This window comes from Malus domestica, chromosome 08 (genome assembly GCF_042453785.1).
Source record: "Malus domestica chromosome 08, GDT2T_hap1".
In the NCBI taxonomy this organism is placed as follows: Eukaryota; Viridiplantae; Streptophyta; class Magnoliopsida; order Rosales; family Rosaceae; genus Malus; species Malus domestica.
In genome coordinates this window covers 3,084,737-3,106,100 of record NC_091668.1, presented here as the reverse complement: position 1 = coordinate 3,106,100, position 21,364 = coordinate 3,084,737, and the positions used below count along the sequence as shown (strand labels likewise).

The 21,364-nt window shown below is 37.6% G+C and overlaps 2 protein-coding genes and 1 long non-coding RNA gene across 4 annotated transcripts; 1 reads left to right on the top strand and 2 right to left on the bottom strand.

The window, feature by feature from the left end:
- Positions 1-1,477: 1,477 nt before the first annotated feature.
- On the bottom strand, positions 1,478-3,532 carry LOC139198416 (uncharacterized). Its single transcript, XR_011583878.1, has 4 exons — positions 3,272-3,532; positions 3,081-3,154; positions 2,457-2,514; positions 1,478-1,665 (listed from the first exon to the last, which is right to left on the bottom strand). It is a non-coding gene; the product is annotated as an uncharacterized lncRNA (long non-coding RNA).
- A 7,356-nt stretch (positions 3,533-10,888) lies between these two features.
- Positions 10,889-13,114, top strand: LOC103420977 (calcineurin B-like protein 10). Its single transcript, XM_008359012.4, has 9 exons — positions 10,889-11,068; positions 11,200-11,374; positions 11,457-11,539; positions 11,652-11,711; positions 11,932-12,040; positions 12,129-12,181; positions 12,265-12,345; positions 12,431-12,543; positions 12,647-13,114. The coding sequence occupies exons 1-9, from the start codon at positions 11,057-11,059 to the stop codon at positions 12,699-12,701; spliced, it is 741 nt and encodes a 246-aa protein (XP_008357234.3). The 5' UTR covers positions 10,889-11,056; the 3' UTR covers positions 12,702-13,114.
- A 2,784-nt stretch (positions 13,115-15,898) lies between these two features.
- Positions 15,899-20,198, bottom strand: LOC103440592 (putative disease resistance protein RGA3). 2 transcript variants are annotated; one of them, XM_008379289.4, is made up of 5 exons: positions 17,180-20,198; positions 17,007-17,073; positions 16,691-16,771; positions 16,530-16,603; positions 15,899-16,418 (listed from the first exon to the last, which is right to left on the bottom strand). In XM_008379289.4, exons 1-2 carry the CDS (start codon positions 20,053-20,055, stop codon positions 17,067-17,069), a joined length of 2,883 nt encoding a protein of 960 aa, XP_008377511.4. In that variant the 5' UTR covers positions 20,056-20,198; the 3' UTR covers positions 15,899-16,418; positions 16,530-16,603; positions 16,691-16,771; positions 17,007-17,066. The 2 variants fall into 2 exon arrangements, with proteins under 2 accessions (XP_008377511.4, XP_028962520.2); XM_029106687.2 differs by having other exon boundaries at positions 15,899-16,321.
- Between the last annotated feature and the right edge of the window lie 1,166 nt (positions 20,199-21,364).

Genomic DNA, 21,364 nt, shown 5'->3' with positions numbered 1-21,364 from the left:
ATTTGGTAAATCATCACAGTATGGTTAACTGGTTTCTTAGCCAAAAAGGAATTAGGTCTAAGCTCAAGAATAGTTAAGAACTGATAATAAGATTGGACGAAGCCAAAAACATTTCGAAATTCACAATACTTTGTGAGAGCAATTTCACAATTCAGAAATTAAACATAGAACCTTTGAATCAACAAAATGGCGAAGAAGAAAGATACAGAGGAACCTGCGTATGCTTGCAGTGACACGATTGGCTACCTTAAAGTGATGCTCTTGAGTAAACCAAAGCTCAATACGTCCAGAGAAGTTCAGAGTAAAGCTCGATCTTCGTACAACGATGAATATGGTGAAGTCTCAACCATCACACTGAAAATTACAAAGCTGAACAGCTAGGCTGCAAGCAAGAGACTAAGTTCACCTTCACCGAAAAGTACGCGGACGAGGAACTAGGGTTTTATCGCCGAGTACCAGACTTGGTGAAATTCAAGGAATCTGTTTATCCAAACAAGACTGAATCTTCATTATCCAAGTCCAACTACAACAACAACAAGAATTGCAACTCATTTTGGAAATTGATGAGAATAGCGTTTGCTACCAAGGAGTTTCCCGAGAAAAGCAATTAATACAAACGAAGTCAACACTCAGAGAATTTGATGTGAAGCTAACGGTCAAAAATTAAGAGCTTAACTTCGTCGTTGGAGTAAGCAAAAGGGCAAAAGGGTTAACGATAGAACAATTGCCGAGTACCATTCTGAAGAGCTACACGAATTTCCTCAATAGGAATGAGTCCAAGAACGTTGATTCAAATTCCAACCAACACTTTCCAGATTCGTCGACGTTTACTTGTTTTCTCCAACGTGCATTTTGAATATTTTAAGTAGTTTCCACATAGATGTGACCTTGCCGGCCATTCCTAGGTAACGCATAACATAGAGTGACATCATCGATTTCGATTTCCATTTCATCTTAACCAACTCGTACCACCAATCCAAAGATTTTGATGTAGAGCCGACTCTGCCCGCGATTCCTAAGGAACGCATGTTGCAGAGCGGCATCGCCATTTCAGATCTATGGCTAGTCTTAACCAGAATTCCTCAAATCGAGATTTCTAAAACACGTCGCTGAGTATCGATCCGATGTTAAAAGTCGTCTAACAAAACAAACACGTCACCTATGAGGCACAATCCCGACAAGAATTCTTGTATTTCAACCAGAAGGTGACAATTCAAACAGAGAAAGATTTGCACAATTGCGCTGAAAGACAGCAAATCCAGAAGTCGTGACCTCCAAATAATGTCATGACAGACACACTACGAGAGTTGAGGATAATCCTAAGTATGCTCTGAACAAAATCACGCTCTGATACCAATCTGACACGCCCCGACCCTGATATTCCCCGAATACCAGGACAGGCACGTGCTGGCCGACACCCGGGGGTGACGAAAGCCATTAATTGATACAAAAGCTAAGAATAAGAAATAAATACAGGTTATGAATTTAAAAAAACAATGAATTAACAATTTAGGAACGTGTTCAGAGCATATAACTAGACCTAGTCACTAACAAGAATTAAGATAAGATTGAATGAACAAATGAGTGGGTCCTACCCCGAGAGGACTCGAAGATGCCGCTGCGGAAGTACCTTGATGCCGGGATTATGTGCCTTCATCCTAAGTCCTGAATGGGGGCGCAAAACAAGGGTGAGTGGACCAAGCTTGTATATATACATAGTACAAAAACAGTTATGAACATACTAACCCCCACAGTTTAATAATGAAAACTACTAGAATAATAAGTGATAAGCTTTTCAGAAAACTCTAGCATGCCATAAAACAATTCATATATCCATCTGCAAATCAATCTCAGAAAATCATATCATAAATCATATCAGAAATCGTATCAGGAGTCGTATCAGAAATCGTATCAGGAAGCATAACACAAGTTGTGCTGCTAGTGAGTGCACTGAATAATAATACTCCCGGCCCAATGCCTGCACCTCAGTCTCTGTGCCCGTAGCCAGAGATATCTCCCTCCCGGCCCAATGCCTGTCTCCGTGTCCCTCAGCCTTTCGCTAGGGATTATTTCTCCCGGCCTCAATGCCAACACCAGATCCTCGCCCCAGGCGGCATAGTGTTCACTAGGTACGCACAAAACATAATTCATCTCTAAAATACAACTTCGTAGCATAAATTCATCGATCCTCTATACTACGAAGAGGTGTTCGAAAGTCATTTGAAACACATTCTTAGCATCCTATCGTCATTGATCAGATAGTCTACCAGAATGAGGGTTCTATAGAAAATACGATATAATGGAAATAGTTCAAAACATATATATATAATCATGTATAATCAAATCATCATACTTCCTGTAAAGTATTCCTCAAATCAATAATTCTGCAAGGCATGCTATTAAATTATGCAATTCTATCAATAAAACATGCAAATTTTCGAAGGTGGTCCACTCACAGATACTCCGTCAAAAGCTGCGCCACTAGCGAAGACAAAAACGTTGCGGTAATTGCCCCTAAGTACAAGAACGTACAGTTAATCAAACTACCCAACAATATAATTCTAGGAAAAGGAAATGGGCCTTGGATTTGGATAGGTTAGGATCAAGAGGTGGTTTTGGGCTAAAGCCTAAACCCATACTTATACACACACGGCACACACACCACCCATTTACACACATACATACACAACACATACTCACAGAGCTGCACCGCACAACGCACACACTGTACACTTCATACAGTACACAAACATACACAACACACACGTGCACCATACACCATCACACTTACTCTCACACACACACACTTGCACGGACACCAACATGCCAAACACACACACAGACAGCATGCACACATATATATATAGATACATACATATAAACACACACGCATGCACAGCATGCATATATATATATAAGCACACACACGCACAACATCATATATATATATACATATATAAACACACAGACACAACAAGCATACACGGCATGCACAGCATTCTCACACACACACACGGTTCACGCGCACACACACCACACACTCACAGTACCACCAACAAATAGCAAGGTAAAATAACTACCTGGGTTTAGGTTCGAAGGGATCCGCGCAATCCACAGCAACAAACTCGCCGGAGTTCGTTGTCGGAACCGGGTTCTTGGCATAAAAAAGTGATAAGGTCAAAACCCTCGATTTTGACCACAAAACCAACACAACAGTGTGTAAAATAGCATGATTAAACCCAGAAATTTGAAGAAGGAACACACTTCTCACCTGGGTTCGAGTTTTAGAGTTTTGAAGCTCTCAGCTTCAATGGCAGAAAAGTCCACAGTGCTCTGATGGCGCATGCAAGGGTACCATTGAGTTCGTTAGGTCTCAAGGATTCCAAATATATGGTTTTTGGGGTTTGATTTGTGAAGGAAGTGAGGTGAAAGTTAGAGAGAAGCTCTCGGAGCTTAGAGAGAGTGTGAGTTCCTGAGAGTTAGAGAGAGAGAGTGTTGGTTTCGGATATTAGAGGGAAAGAGAGACTGGAACCAAGATAGGTGTATAAAAATAATAAGGTGGGTCCCACGACTCACTATTTAATATAAAAAAAATAAAAAAAATAAAAAAAAAAACAAGTTTTTAAATAGAAATGGGTGGGGTGTTACATTCCAGGCGACAGAGGTGAACATGATTTGTGGCGTTATACTTTCCACTGACACGAGAGCTTCTCGTGCTGATAATGTGTTGTAAAATCGACAATGTGTGCAGTGGAATAAAAGAAACAAGATACAAAATTTACAAGGTTCCTCTACAGTCAGTGTGACTGGAATGTCCTCGGGGCAGCAATGATGCTTTCATTATAATTTGGAATAATAGGAGTACAAAAATAACTCTCTCTATTATCTCCTATACTCTTCTTCTCTTTTCTCTCTTCCTCTTGTATCACTCCATTTTGAACACTTGTAATGCTCGATTTATAGAGCAAACATTTTGAAAAGAAAACATTTTGAAAAGCAAACAAAACACTATTAAACTTGTGAAAGGTTTACTATATGTATGTGGGCATACATACCCACTATTTACAACAAAATTAAAGGTAATGATTCTGAACCAATGCGATAAAGGCACTCCATATTTATTTATATTTATATTTTTGGAAAGAAGGCACTCCATATTTTGTCTACGTGCATGAGTGATTGCTAATTGTAGATCATCGAACATCCACATCTACTTAACAGTTAAACATGACCAACAAAAGCATGTTTACTTTTGCTTAAAATCAGCTTAATTTCTCTCTCTATAATTATTTAGTATTAGGGGTCTAACTTGGGTTAGGTCAATTCGAATATGCTCATGTCTAATCTGATTTTAAATTTGACTGTACATGTTATAATGAAGAAAAAAAAAAATCCGCCCAAACCCAACTCGACCTCAACCTGATAATTTATTGGGTTGAGTTAGGTTAATGTCTTACCCGACCATGTCAACCTAAACCCAGCCTAATTTGAGCTCAATTTTACTCATCCATATATTACCCATCTCACTTTATATTATAAAAGTTATGTATAAGTTTTGGATAATGAATGATATTATTACCTTTGCATTTCTTTTGGTTGAAGCTTTGGATTACGTCTTGTAATTTAATTTGAACTTTGCATTGTTTAAACATTAGAAATAGTCTTCAAATTGTTTGTTTTAACTTTTGTGTGGATGATGATGCGTAAATGAAATTTAACTATTGTTAACGTTGTTCGGTTCAAAATTTGGGAAATCAATCAAAATAAAGTGTTATAAGATTGAACTAGATAAAGTTGGGCGAACCCGACCCAACCCATACCCAAATCGTGAAAATTGGGTTAGAATTGGATTAACCATCTAACCTGTCCGAGTTGCATCCATACTTAGTATACTGAGCTTTCGAACCCTCTCAATCAATTTGTCATTCACCGTCCGAAAAAATCTTTCCTAGACATATTTTGCATCTACGTCCACAATAATCAATGTTGCTAGGTTTTTCTTCATAGTCGTTCGTTTATATTATAACAAGAGTAAATTGTACAAATGGTCCCTCAACTTTAATCAAATTGGAGCAATGGTCCCTCAACTAAAAATCCATTACCATTGGTCCCTCAACTTATCAAAATGTGTAGCTATAGTCATTTTCATCAATTTTGTCAAAATTTTGTCAAAATAAGCTATGTTGGAATGACCATTTATATAATTAGGGTCCCTCAACTCATCAAAGTGTATAATTATGGTTCTTTTCGTCAACTATGTCAAAAAATTTGTCAAAACGAGTTATATTGTAAGGACCATTGCTACAATTGGATTAAAGTTAAAGGACCATTTCTCCACTTGAATTAAAGTTCAGGGACCAATGGTAATGGATTTTTAGTTAAGGGACCATAGCTGCACGTTTTGATAAGTTGAGGGACTAAAGGTAATGGATTTTTAGTTGAGGGACCATTGCTCCAATTGAGTTAAAGTTAAAGGACCATAGCTACAATTTACTCTTATAACAAATATATCAATAATATTATCTACGACATTTGTTTCATTATTTTAATAATTTTTCTAACATAGAAAATCTGAAATTGACAATATTGGAATCTTAAAAAATCCATGTGAATTAATCTTTAGATTTTAGTACTAAGAATCGATGGGAAGTCTACTCATACAGCTATTTTTGCTTGGGAGGCAGATTGGCTGCCCTTCCACTTCCCGTGTTCTTCTGTTTTTTGTGATTACGGTTAAATCACGTCAACATTTTATATTATTATTTTTTTTATAAAGATAATAAGACAAAAAAGAATAGTAATATAAAATATTGACGTGACTTAACCGTGATCACAAAAACATAATGGTATGAGCACGGGAACTGGAAGGGTAGAGAATCTACCTCCTTTTGCTTGAGAAATTATAGCCATTTGTTTAAGACTGCGATGGTGGTGTCATAACCTCTTAAGCAATCATAGATCGTGATAATTACATACTCGCCCACGAAGAGACTCGTTGTACACGTAATCGCTAGTTATAATACAGAAACGTTTGTGCCTTATTTATTGTTTAATCCATGTGTTAATTATACCCATTAAACAATGACAATAATTGTATAAACAGTTGCCTTACACTGACTTGGTAAAGGAAATTTAAAAAAAATGATGAGTTTCACATGCAAAAGTGAATGTATAGATGATGAGTTGGAGAATGATTAATGGTTAAAAAATGATGTGATTGTAGATAATTTGATTATTATTTAAATATTGATTAATATACTTATTTCATATTTGATGTGATTGTTGATAATTTGATTATTATTTAAGTGTTAATTAATGTGTTTATTTTCTATTGGTAATTGTTTGGACCCAAATTTACACCATCGGCCTGTGAAATCAAGGCCATTGAGTGAACATAGCTCCCGACTGTTGGATCAAGAAATAAAAGTCATTATTAAAAGATAATGAATTTTAAAGTTATGATTTTTATCATAATTATCTTTTAACAATGATTTATTATTAGATATATATCTTGAAGTATAACAACACGTCATCAGATAAATGAGGTCACTTGGAAACTACTGAGGGGATTGGATTCTGGTCAAATTATTATCCATTTAAATATGGTGATAATTAAAAGTGAATTTAGTATTCATAGGGTCAAGTTGCATGCGACAATGGGGTAAGGAAATAGCTACTTTGGATGATGATGATGCGACAAGACCTAGAAAAGCTAGTTTTTTTATGGTGGTGTTATGATGGCATAGGAAAGCCTAGCTAGCCTAGGTTTCTAGTCATGATAAGATAAGTCAGAATGATTTTTATTATTTTGAAAAGTCAGCCATATGAAGATAGGCTTTAGCGCCAATGCTGTGGATCAGTCACTTTACGAGTTTGAGTTTCAGTCGTTTTCTGCAACGTTATCTGATCGTGGAGAGCAAGTACTTCAGTTCTATAAATACAGAGGCGATGTGCAACGTGAGAACGCTCTCCAATTCTACACACAACTACCCTGCGCAAACTCTCTCAACAACTTTGAGATTTTTATTTGGGAGACTTTGGATGCGGTCCCTAGTTATGAACAGTCTTTGACTGAAACCTTGTTGGTTTTCAATTTTTGATCCAAGTCCCTGAAATTAATTGATAATTTATTTCTATGTACGTTACTATATTTTTTAAATTAAAAATTAAAATTTATAGTTGTTTATAGTAATGAGATTTTAAATAAAAAACCATAATTTGTGGGATTACAAATATTAAAATATAAATATACTATTGTGTGTGTGTGTGTGTGTAAACATGGGTACATTCATAAAAAAAAAACCAAAAAATTATTGTATCAAAACATGGGTACATTCTTCAAAATGGGTACATTTAGCAGAAATAAAAATGGGTACAAATAAATAAAAAAATATGGGTACAATACAAATAAAACTTTAAAAAAATATGGGCACAAAAAGAAATTAATATATGGGTACAAATTAAAACTGAAAGGAAAATTGGTACAAATTAAAAAAGGGTTGCAAATTAAAAATGGGTACAAACTAAAAATAAAAATATATGATAAAAAATTTAGCCATAAATATAAATATACTAATTGTAACATTTTTAATATTAAATGAATATATTTAGAAATAAAAAATATTTTATTATTGAAATAATTAATGATATTATTAATACAAAGGACCTTGATCAAAATTTGAAAAGTAATAAGGTTTTAATCAATAGAGTAGTAAAAATAAGGATGAAAACCTAATTACTCCTTTTTATTTTCTCTTTTCGCTGACACATCTTCCGTTGGCATCAACAACATTGTGAAAGCAACCGGTGATATCTTAAGTCGGCATAGATAGCTCTGTCGCCGTAGAATCAGCCGATCTCGCAGCATCTTCCGTTGGCATCAACAACACTGCGGCGAGGATGGTTGGTTACCTATCCAAGTCTCGGTCGAGAAGGATTTCCGAATCCTTATTGATTGAAGTCAGCTCATTAACATTCTCGGCGAAGTGAGGTGTTACAGTTTACTGAGCTTGGCACATTGCACGCCGAGTTATTTTATGATTGGATACTCTCAAGTGGGATTTAGAGTTCGGCATTCAGACGGCCGAACCACGTTCACTATTAAGACTTATATTCGCTTTGAGTATTTGTGCCCTTACACTTTGGTGTTGATTCGGCGTAAGTTTACTCTGACGAATAATATCACTGTGACCGAATTTGACGACGGCGATTCGTGAACTTCGTAAGAATAGTAGCCTTGTTTTCAGGTTCGAGAACGCAAGAGGCCGAGACATGTTCCTTCCTCGGTCGCAATCGCAAGACGCAGAAGTCAGCCGCGCACCCAACGCAACATCAACAAATTTACTCCTCGGCCGACGAGTTGGCACGCCCCACATTCACCGAAGGACGTAGTTAGCTTATAGATTACTCGGCCTGCGCGCCACATAGGCTTGATAGTTTTTAGGGTCAACAGCAACACATCATTTGCTTTAAAAATTTAATCTCTCAAGCATTATCCCGTTAAAAACGGATATGAATTGTTAGACAACAATTACTAGACATTATGTTGTCTACTATTTATATTTGAATAATGTTACACTTATCATATTTTCATACCATATTTGCTCCACATCGACCTACCAATATAAGAGGGTACCACATTTATTTTCATAACATGTTGTCTACCATGTTTTCATACCATGTTGTCTACTAGAAAACATCCACTTGATTCAAACCAGTGGATATGCCATGTGATGATGATGAAACGTGATAAGATAGCTCCAAATTTCAGCTGAGCGGATCAAAGAATTTCGGATGTCTAGACAAAAAAGAATAGTAATATAAAATATTGACATGACTTAATCGTAACCACACAAACAGAAGGGTACAAGAAGGTACGTAAAATGGGAGGGCAGAGAATCTGTCTCATTTTGCTTGAGAAATTATAGCCATTTGACTAAGACTGCGATGGTGGTGTCATAACAACCTCTTAAGCAAGGACTTGGATTGTCTGCCCTCCTAGTTGTGGTGCCCTTCCATGCCCTCCTATTTTGTGCGGTCACGGTTAAGCCACGTCAATATTTTATATTTTTATTATTTTTTGTCTTATTATCTTATTAAAAAATTAATATAAAATATTGACGTGGTTTAACCGTGACCGCACAAAATAGGAGGGTATGGAAGGGCACCATAACTAAGAGGGCAGACAATCCAAGTCCCTTAAGCAATCATAGATCGTGATAATTACATACTCGCCCACCAAAAGACTCGTTGTACACGTAATCGCTAGTTATAACTTATAATACAGAAACGCTTGTGCCTTATTTATTGTTTAATCCTTGTGTTAATTATACCCATTAAACAATGACAATAATTGTATAAACAGTTGCCTTACACTGACTTGGTAAAAGAAATTAAAAAAAATGAGGAGTTTCACATGCAAAAGTGAATGTATAGATGATGAGTTGGAGAATGATTAATCCTTAAAAAATGATGTGATTGTTGTTAATTTGAATATTATTTAAGTATTAATATGCTTATTTCATATTTGATGTAATTATTGATAATTTGATTATTATTTAAGTGTTAATTAATATACTTATTTTCTATTGGTAACACATCATTTGTTTTAAAATTTTAATCTCCCAAGCTTTATCATGTTAAAAACGAATATGAATTGTTAGACAATAATTACTAGACATTATGTTGTCTACTATTTATATTTGAATAATGCTACACTTCTCATATTTTCATACCATATTTGCTCCACATCAACCTACCAATATAAGAGGGTACCGCATTTATTTTCATACCATGTTGTCTACCATATTTTCATACCATGTTGTCTACTAGAAAACATCACTTGATTCAAACCAGTGGATATGCCACGTGATGATGATGAAGCGTGATAAGATGGCTCCAAATTTTGGCTGAGCGGATCAAAGAATTTCGGATGTCTATAGTCGTATTTTGGGTGTTCGGTGGTGGCGACAATGAGGTCCGTCTAGTAGTGGGAGATTTTGATGGTGGCAGCGGCGGCGGCGATCCAGTACATGAGGGGAACAAAAATGGAGTCTTGCCGCCAAGCCAATGAGGTGGTCAAGGAGAGGAAGCAGGAGGAGGTGGAAGACAAAGAAACGACTTTTGAGTTACAAAGTGTATAATTTTGATGGCCGGAGGTAGAGCACTCAATGGGCTAGGATGGTCGCATTTTGCCTTACCAACTTCAAGGAAACTCCGAATATAAGCCTAGATTGTTTGTATAGACTACTTTTGGGGTGCTATGATCCAAAATCGAGAGGGAAACAACCCAGATGGTACATTCAATTAATCCATTTAATCGAGACTCGTATAACAATTTAAGGAAGTGGAATTTCACGTGCGTGAGTCTTGCCATACTCGTTTTTTGAGCGAGTCTTGCGGCATTTTCTTTTAAACTATTCAATTGGTTGGAAAAGAATTTTCATAACATGAGTATAACTTCGACTGTTACATCCGAGCACAAACCCAAAACTTACAGATGATGTTATTAGCACGAAACGTCAGATTAACAAAATATGTTTTTTTATAGTATGTGATTGATTGCTTTGATAAAGATTTCCTCGTCATCTTATAACATTACATATTAAGACCTTCTCTTCCTCCATCCAATTAGTTGCCTAGTTGACAAACTATTAGCTCTGTGGTTGGATCAAAACTCGTTACAGTGGGCTCCACCCAGCCACGTATCCAACTTTTCCACTAAAACCTGCGCAGCTCACTACCCTTCGCTGGAATGCTCCAGAACAAAGCGCCACAAAGCCAATCAACAAACCACGTGTCATCATCGTAGCTCATCTGGATTCACAGTCAGGTGAGATTAGGATAAGCACTTGGCGTCCGTTGATATATAAATCGAAGCTCTCGTCGCGGGTCTCATGCTCGTCCACCCTGGAAGCAAATTTATAATCCGCGCCAGCGGCGCGAGAGAGAAGCAGCCCCTCGAAGCCTTCTGGTGCACCCGAGGACATTTTTCATTGAAAAGCACAAGGCACAGAAGAAGTAGCCTCGATCTGATGAATTGTTGCAGACGACAGCAATGGAATTCTCGGTACAATAATTCCCTAATTTAATTCAATTTTCATCCGTTTTGTAAAAAAAATTTAAAATTTTGATTTTGATTTTCTGTTGGATTAATTGACCGGCATTGAGTGTAATTTTTTTTTTCCGGCGGTTGAGCAGAGATCGAGTTCGTTATCAATCGGAGAGAAGATCTGCGCGGCGTTTATACCGTTTGTAGCTATGGTAGAGGCGCTGGTTTTCGCCGTGAGCGGTTGCTGCAGCCACCGTTCCCGCCGCCCAATCAACCGCGGTTTCGCTTGCGGCTATATGTCTCACCTCGCCGATGAAACCAGATGTATTGGAATTGTGAATTTGCTTTCGTTTTGTTTTGGAATTTAGGAATTTTTTTTAACAGAAATTATGAAATCATGATGCAGTTACTGTTAATGAGCTGGAGGCGTTGTATGAGCTTTTTAAGAAGCTGAGCAGCTCGATTATCGACGACGGATCGATTCACAAGGTCAGCTGAATTTTCCTAGAAAGTTAGAATTCTTCATATTTTGAAGAACTGTGATGTTTCTTTTGAGATTGGAGTTGTCGTGCTTAATTGTGTAATGGTGGTTATGTTGTAGGAGGAGCTTCAATTAGCACTATTTCAAACTCCCCAAGGCGAAAATCTGTTCCTTGACCGGGTAAATGCATCGAGCAGCTGAAATAATTTTGCTCACCACCGTGTTGATTGCAGTTAGATGAGTTTAAATTTTGAGATTTTGGTGGTAGATTGATTACATCACACTCAACTAACGACAATCAACGCGACGGTGATGGATGGTGCACAAAAGTAATGAATGGTTTTGTATGTGTAACTCTGCCTGCGTGTGTATGATTGCTAACTTGTTTTCGATCTTGTAGGTTTTTGATCTATTTGATGAAAAGAAAAATGGTGTCATTGAATTTGATGAGTTTGTTCATGCACTCAATGTCTTCCATCCTTACGCCCCTATTGATGACAAAATCGATTGTAAGTGTTACTGCTATGTATTGGTTTGTGTAAATGCAGGTCGTGTGTCGTTCTTATTTAATGATTTGTGTTTGTTGATTACTCGCAGTTGCATTTCGGCTGTATGATCTGAGACAAACCGGATTCATTGAGAGAGAAGAGGTGAGCACGATACTTCTCTTAACCTCTAAATCTCCGGGGTAAACTATTTTTAGATTTGTTGTTAAGTTGGTACTTTGTTTCAGGTTAAGCAAATGGTGATTGCCATATTGATGGAATCCGACGTGAAATTGCCGGATGATATTCTTGAGGAAATCATTGAGAAGGTAAGCGCTGAATTTTATTTACCGGGTGGTGGTGATCTAGCGCCAAGAGAATTTAGTATCCACGGCATCTCTAATTGTGTTGCAGACATTTGCCGACGCTGATGCTGACAAAGATGGGAAAATTAACAAAGAAGAATGGAAGGTTTTCGTGCTTCGGCATCCATCGCTTCTAAAAAACATGACTCTTCCTTATTTGAAGTATGTAACTTGCCTGCGTCTCTTACTTGAAGCATCCAACCTTTCAACTTAAATTTCAGTATTAATTGAAAATTACTGACCTGCCTGTGAACCAATCCTCTAGGGACGTCACGACAGTATTTCCGAGTTATATTTTTCACACCGAAGTTGAAGACTGAGCATTTGAAAGCCTTTTCCTACAGAGGATCTTTAGAAGAAGAGCATAATTCCAAAGCTCCTGCGTATTGCGGAGATACTTCCATCAATTCAAAGGGGAAACATCCGAGTTTTAGGCCAGGCCGGGATGGCTGCACCGCAAGATTATTCGGTTGGTTTAAACTTCAAAGCGCAACAAGAAATCTTCATCGATTCAAAGCCTTTGTATTTTGTACAGTGAGGTCATTTTTGTAGTGATATTTATAAGGGGTGGTTTGGGAGTGAGGTGCTTAAAAAAAAAGCACCCATGAAAAAAAGCTGTGAGGGTTTTAGGTGTTTGGTAAACTGAAAAAAAATGGCTTATTTTGGAAGCTGCTGTGAGAATAAGCTGAAATCAAAGGAAAAAGCTGAAGCTGCTATTTGCAGCTTTGGAAAACTGGCTTTTTTTCAAAGCACACGGAGCTACAATGCTCCTTTAATGAAAAGACCCACTATCAGATTGTTTTTTTTTCCAAAAACACTTTTACAAAAAAGTTTACCAAACACTCTGCTGATTTATTTCACAGCCGCTTATTTTTACAGCACAGCCGCTTATTCTCACAGCAGTTTTTTTTCAAAGCACAGCAATACCAAACCAGCCCTAAATATAAATATGTAGTGCTTCTTGTTAATACATTTTTGTAGTGAGAGAGAAGTCATTTTTGTGGTGAATTTGGATGTAGATGCAAACATATTTGCCAAAAAAAAAAGAGCGCTGTAGTAAAAGTTAAGCTTCCAGTAACATTTAAAGGAGCTGGCCCTTACTAAGAGGCTCTCTGAACTCGAACACGCGATTGTGCAGTCTTGGGCTCATAGCAACACGAGCTTTGTACTTGGAGGAACTCTGCCTGAAGCTTTTGCCGGACTATTTCCCTCCATTCGTACCTTCACCTTCCAACCAATCCCTACCGAGAGGTTGAAGACGATCTGCTCAAGACTCTGCACATTTTGCAGAACGTAAATCGCAAACTCAGTTTCATACCAATCACCTACACACTTTGCGCGCATAAATCGCAAACCCCAGGAGTTGAGTCGGAATTTGATAGTTTCTCATAGATCATCAATCAATTTAAGATCAAAATCAGTAGAGTCTAAGGAGAACCTGTATTGCCACTACTTTGTTTTGGCATTGTTTACATCTACCCTAATCGATAGCTTTCCTGGGCAACACTCTAATGAGTTGCCTCTTTCTCATCGACTGGGAAAATAGGGAAGTAGACAGGGAGGAAGCCAGAGAGCTATACAGACAATTTAATTATGAATACCATCAAATATCCCTTTATAAAAATAATCATGTTATCATTCTTTCATTAATCTCCCGTTCTATTAATTCTTCAGAAATTCATAACCGAAAATGCTCTATCACGTGAAATTACCATATGCAATATGTACAATTTTTGCAGGAGCTTAAAAAACTGAGTGGGGGCATCCGCCCTTGGTTCCAAGGTGGCTTCCTCCATGGAAGTATAGTAAAAAATTTCATGAGAAGTATGTTGGAGCCCAAAAACTTTCTATAAAAGACCCCAACAGTGTGTTTTTTTCCTAATAGGCGAACATACAGGGCACTTTTTTTGGGGGGGGGGGGGGGGGGGTTAAAGGACCTGTACGTTCCCAATCCTCGTAGGCTTAAACAAAAGGATTAGCAAAATGAAGTGGCTGGGCTATACAATATTGTTACTAAAACTAGATCTCCAACGTGTTTTTTTGGTTACTTATATTTTCAGACATTGGTCGATCTTCAACCGTGTCTACTCGGAGGCGCTATTTGGTTAGCGAGATGTTTGAAAGCGAAGCAAGTACTCAGCCCGTCCCCTCGCTCGCTTAGATAATGTACATTGGAGGTGCTAGATGAGGGTCGCATGTGCCTGATTCTACCAATTTTTCTTTAGCTTTCAGAGTTTCGATTTCTATCTCGTAATTCTTGACTTCTATTTCGATATGGCTTATCCTGCAACGAGAGAGCACACACGAGGAAGCTGCGTAGCTTAATGGCTACTGCACAAGGAGTTCGTTTGTGCAGAGCGTACGGTAGACATGCTTCGTAATCTTCCAGGAGGGGTTGCTCATAACATCCTATCCTTGCTTTCATTCAGAGAATTTGCTCGCTTTGGCAGTTTATCCAAACGCTGCAGACAACTCTATCTGTCAACTCCAGGATTGAATTTTAAATTGTTGGGAATGAATACATCCACGAGCGATGAGTGGTCAATGTAATGTTTAATTTGTGAGTAAGATCAAACACCAAGTCATGTAATAACAGAAGTAATATGAGCTATATATATATATATAAAGTAAGACTTAATTAGGGTTGTAACCGGATAACAACCATTTGGAGGGAAATAAAAGGAACAAATTTGAATTTAAATGTTGTAGTTAGAGTTCATTTGATAACTGATTGCAACTGCTCACTTAATGGGAGGAAGCAGTTGCAAGGCATAGATAGAAATGCTTGGTTCCTCTTCTCGGTAGTCTGCCCTTGTTCCATATAGTTTGGTTTGTCCCATTGAAAACCAGAGAACTATAACGTGATTACAAGAGAAGAGAAGACTAACCATTGCCCTAAGAACCGATTCATCCACTGTAGAACATGGTTGCAAATTCAGGTTAGTGCTTCTGCCGCTCAAGCGGTAATATAACTGTGTTCTGCCACTCAAGCGGAATGCGAACCTTTTTAGTAACTTATTAGGGTTTGTGCATGTTCATTTAATGCCCATGCATAGCATAAATTTGTTCGTAAGGTTTGATGGTTTCGATCTCTAAAAGGACCTTCAGTCAAGGCTTTTGGTCCTGTTCTTGCTCAGAAGTCTGAAAAGTCGTCAAGCATTAGAGAAAAATACGATTGGATCTGATGCTGCTAAGTTTTTTATATGCTTTCGTTGTTTCGACAAGTATAAGCATCGCCTTCACTTGTGGCAAGTGTTTTATAGCAATCCATATGAATGGGGATAACAGGGACGATAAGTTGAATCCAGGATAACAGAATTTCAAGCACAAGGATACGGGCGAAGCTCTCTGGCCGTCGCCAAATGATCCTCCATTGATTGAAAAACAACTCCAATTGCTTGACGAGAGAATGCCAAAACAAAGACACGGCCAACGGCGTTCCCGTGTCTCAGAGTGGTAGTATGATGAGTAGGTGCAGGCCTTAAGTAAGGGACTGTTGTATTGGGACCTTACGACATATTTGTACCAAAGATTGATTGAATATTGAGTTTACCATGTTGAGATGTGATTGAAAAAATATAAATTAAAGAAAGACCTAATACGTAAGGAGTTTCTCGTACGTGTCGTTGCCGGGAGCTAATAGGGTCCTCCACACCTTGTAAGGGGCCTTGGTAAAAACTTTGTTGGAGATTTCAACCTGGACCTAGTTAAGGAAGAAAAGAGCACCACACACAAAAATTACATGGAAAATATACAATCATCGTCAAACCAAACGAAATCTTGTGCCACCGTCAATCCATTTCGTGCCAGTCAATGCTGTTAACTTCCATGTTCCCATGATTATTGTATTTGATCTGTTGAAAAATCACCATGAAGGAGCATAAGGTCCAAGCAACGAGGAGTCAGCAGAGGAATGCTTTAAGAAATCGCTTTCCAACGCCTGCAAGTTCTCATGGCATTGGTGAAGATGATCAAATTTCAGTTGGAAATTTAGTAGGGGGCATTGATGGTTGACGCTACGCATTTTGACAAAATCCCTGAAACGATAGACGGCTTGCCAGTTTAGCAACATCTTTAAGACATTTTACTGAAATTAAATTTTATAGGAAACAACTGGATATATGTACATTAAAGCCAAACAAACAAACCTCACGAGAAACCTGAAGGTGACTAACTTCAATTGACGCTCCTTAATTTGGCAGAACATCCACTCAGTCATGTTCTGCGAATACTTGAGCAACTAAGATTAGCAAATGCCTGTGACATGGAAATTTGCTATCGAATTTGGTATGTATGGATGAATAATTACCTAAATGTGCGTGATTAATCAGTAAGATGTGTACGATAAATCCTTAATGGTTTATCAACCACAACTTTTCACTCAGTCGTCCTGCAGAGAAATTAGAAAAATGAGTGGTTGAAGTTAAATAAGCATTACTAATTTGATAGGGAACTATTAATAGCACTAAAAAAATCTCATTCTACACATCTCATAAGTGTATTTTTTTTCTTTTTAATTATAGAAAGTTAGAGTGTAAAATGAGATTTTTAGAGTGTCAATAACAATTTTCATTTGATAATATATATATATATATATATATATATATATAAAAGAAGAAAATTACCTTTTCAAAGAAAATTAATATATATGCCTAGGTCGTGAGTCACCACTTGATCCACATTACTCATGTCCTTTGAAGAAGAAAAATAAGCAAATTAAACAAATATGATGATAGCAATTGTAATTGATACATACATATATATAAATGTGTAAATAAGATTAGATAGGGCTCAATACCAGTATGACGAGATTTTGATGTTTGGGATGTGAGAAATCTTGGGCCACTCATCGCCACTACCTTGTTCACAGCGTTCTGAAAGGCTCGGACAATCCTCAATGATAAGATCTTGCAGGGGTGTTTTGCAGAGGAAGTCTGGCAGTGTTTTTATGCCTTTACAGTAACGAATTTCTAAAGAGGAAAGACATGGCATAATTGAAATTTCAGAATCCTCTTTGTTCCACCCTTCCACGCCTACTTCCCACTCTTCCAACGCAAACATGTAACCAATTTTGAGTTCCTTCAACTTGGGGAAAAATGAGAAGGATGATGATGTCAGTGACGTTTGATCTTTGTCTATTCCCAGAAACTCACCACTAACCTTCTCCACCATTTCCATGCTCATTATAGTCAGCTTTTCAAGGTACAACAATTTCCCAAGAGGAGGCAAAAACTTGCATTCACTCCATCCCAATAGACTGATAATTCTTAAGGTGTGCAAAGACATCATCCAATTGGGGCAGGTGGTGCCCCAATAATAAGAAATGTCTAAAGATTCTAGGTTTTCGTGCGGCCGTAAGACATTCAGTATTTCAACATTGCTTCCTGTCTGCTTGTATTGGACATGCTCAGAGTTAATTCCGAGATGAAAGAGTTGCTTCATGTGCCACAACTGTGCTTTCTCAAGTTCACTCTCATCTTTCACATTCCCTTCCAATATTATGGTGAGACTGCCCTCAAGGTTGAAGACTCCCAGATCTCCCAGTTGTAATGCAGCTTTATCCTCATCGTCACCACAAATCACAAGAGACACATCAATGCTTTTCAATTTTTTTAATCTCCGAATCCCTCTTGGCAAGTACTTCAGCCCAAGACATCCATCAACGTAAAGGTGCTTTAAGCTAATCAACTTTCCCATGTTATCAGGTAATTTCTGAAGAAAGCTGCAGTGACAAAGGTGCAAGGTATACAAATTGTACAACTCACAGATGCTGTCCGGCAATATCTTTAAACAACGATTCCATGACAAATCAATATGCCTCAAATGTATCAATTCACCAATTTCCTTTGGGATTTCACTTAAGCCACTTTCACTCAAATTTAATGTCCTAAGACATTTCAGTTGTAGAATAAAATTTGAGTCTATCATAGCAATGGATGAACCATACCTCGAGTATGAGATTTTTGTGAGAGTACGTAAATTTTTGCAATTGTAATATGCATTACAAGGTGGGAGTGGCTCACCGTGTTCCAACACTAAGGTCAAATGACGAACCTTTTCACCCAAAACCTCTATTTCATTGTCAACACCCTCAGCACCGATGATCAAACATTCATTCTTGGTGAGGGATTGCACAAAGTCATGAGTAATATCATGCATTTTGCAACTTATAATTTTACCACTGACACTATCTTTCTTCAAATCTTGAAAAAAAGATCGTGCTACTAAGTTATCAAAAAATGCTTGACCCACTTCTCCCTTATCTTTATTCCCTTTTGAATTAAGATAATCTTGTGTCATCCAAAGATTAATCAAATTATTCCGCTCAAACTCATAATCTTTAGGAAAATTAGCGCAGTACAAAAGACAACATTTGACTGCTGGGGCCAAATCATAATAACTTAGAAAAAGTGGTTGAAAAACATCTTTCTCCACCTCTTCCCAATCCCATATCTTACTATTTAAAACATCTCGCCATTCCCTCATTGTTCTTTTGTTGTGCATTAGACTCCCTAAAGCTTTTGCAGCAAGAGGGAAACCCTTACATTTCTCTACAATTTTCTTACTAATATCTTCAAACGCCTTAGATTCGTCGACTTCCCTCTTAGCAAACGCCATGTGATTAAAGATGGATAAACAATGTCCTTCACTTAACTCTCCCAAATTGATCATGTCACTTTTTGCTCTCATCATATCAACGACCTCATGCTTTCTTGTGGTCACCAATATTCTACTTCCATGAGCACCACTTTGGATTAGTGATGCCCTTAATTTTTCCCACTTATCACGGTCGTGGGTCCACACATCATCTAGGACAAGGAGATACCTTTTTCCCTCGATGGAACTTGACATGCGTTGCAAGACATAATCCAACTCATTTGAGATTGGGGCATCATCACCGCTTATAGCTTTGGCAATCTTAATCTCATCAAAAGGATCTGATACACAAACCCACACTCTTTTTTCAAAATAAGCTTTAACATTGCCATCATTATAAACTAGTTGGATCAAAGTTGTCTTCCCTATTCCTCCCATCCCTATAATAGGAATGATAAGGACCCCATCTTCTCCACTATCACTCAACAACTTTTTTAGCAGAATGTCTTTTTCCTTTTCTCGACCAAATACTTCTGATAAGACGACAAAAGACGAAGTCTTCGGTCGTTCAGGCAATTGTTGAATGCCTCCTTTTATCTTTTGAAACCCATACCGTTTTCTTTGCTTATCAATTGCACTTAGCCTGCCATTCAGATGTTTTACCTTAAGCGCAATGTCACGACGGAGAATTACCCGTCTGACTTTGTCAAAACAAAAGCAGCTAGTGTGGGCAACAGAGAAATTTACCTTCTTTTTCTTGTTGGGAACAAGAGCATCTTCACCTTCTCGTTCTTGCTTCTCAACCTGTTGTCTCAGCATGTCAGTGTTCCACTCGTCCAGCACGTCCACCATCTGGAAGGATATGTCTTTGAGCTGATCCAACCAATTCCTCACACTGGCCTCCTTCACTTGCCTTTGCTCCGCCTCTTCGAGAACAGCTTGAATAGCTCTGAGATTGCCAGCAAATTCTTCAATTTCTTTCTTGGCGTCCAAAACAAGTTTCACCTCTCCATCCACGTACTCATAAGCTGTTGAAACCAGCCGATCGAGTAGCATGGAAATGATCCCATCAGCCATTTCTTCAGCCTCAGAAATCTACGGAAAAATAAATGATGAACAAGAAATGCAGGGGTGGTTTGTGATATTGCCTCTCTTCTATCTAGCTGATACAATGATTCCAAGTCAATCAAGTCTACTAAAGCAATGTGAATGGCTTGTGGTGTCATATCCACTACAGAAGTAAAGTGATAAGGTATAAAAAGGAAAGAAAAAAAATCATATCTTAATAAATTACCCGACCATTTAATGTGAATGGTTTGTGGTCACATCTAAGAAATAAGAGATTTTACATATGTTTATAAGTAGTTGAACTATTCATTGCCAATTAATTTTACGGTGAAATTCTAACTTTATTCATGATATCAAAATAAGTTATTCTATATGTGAAATTCAACAATCACACGTACTCTATCTCACTCGATTTGTGTGAGATTGTATATAAAGAGTAAATTCCATATCGAAAAAAAGAAATTACATTGCATTGAACCCAACAATAATGATTCTCATTGACAAGCGCTCAAAAGTATGGTAGTCGTCCTCAAATTACACCCTGTTTTCAGTCCAGAAAGTAGAAACGCGTCAAGCATTCGAGAAGAATACGACGGTCGTACAAACTTACAATCATTGCATCTTTCCCAGCACCACGTCAACGTCAAAAAGAAATTGAAGTGATATTCATTGACTGGGAAGTCTTTGTTTTGCATTAGGGTTTAGGGCTCCATACGCATTGTATAATTTGCATATTAGGTCTTAGTGGGGGAGCCAATAATCCAAGCAAACGGGACGACTTTTTGTTTTTTTCCTTCCTACTTAGAATAGGTCAAATGGAATTGTTTATACCAAATTTTGCACTATCGTCCTGTATAATTGAGACCGTTCAATGAATTAATATATTTTCAGATATTATTATCAGTCTTAATAATCGTAATAATTATCTTAGAGATATATTATGAGCTTGAAGATCAGAGGGGTTGTTCAATAAAAAGATAGACTCTATGATATGCTTTCTAATTTTATTGGAGTTAGCCTAGTAATTGGAATCACTTGAGACTACATTGCAGGATTGTATTTGCATCCCATGCATGCAACGTGTAAGGCAAGGGTGAGTTATAGAGAAAGTATTTGTTGGAAAAAGTCCAGGAGTTATCAGCCGCCTCTCTGGTCGGTTGGAAAACCTGCAAGAACCCACTCTATTGTGCTGTTGCGCAACTTCCGCTGTGCGATGCCTTGTTTTTTTTTTCTTTGAAAAATGCAGGCCAAAATGCCGTTGAAAAAAAAAAATTTCAAAAGTTAGAAATTGATATAGGATTATAGCTAGGGTATTATG

Bases quoted from the DNA above. Each gene is read 5' to 3' on its own strand.
- LOC103420977 (XM_008359012.4), top strand. The intron at 11,375-11,456 runs GTATTGGAATTG...ATCATGATGCAG, and splicing joins CCTCGCCGATGAAACCAGAT to TTACTGTTAATGAGCTGGAG. The intron at 12,041-12,128 runs GTAAGTGTTACT...GATTACTCGCAG, and splicing joins TATTGATGACAAAATCGATT to TTGCATTTCGGCTGTATGAT.
- LOC103440592 (XM_008379289.4), bottom strand. From the start codon at position 20,055: ATGGCTGATGGGATCATTTCCATGCTACTCGATCGGCTGGTTTCAACA.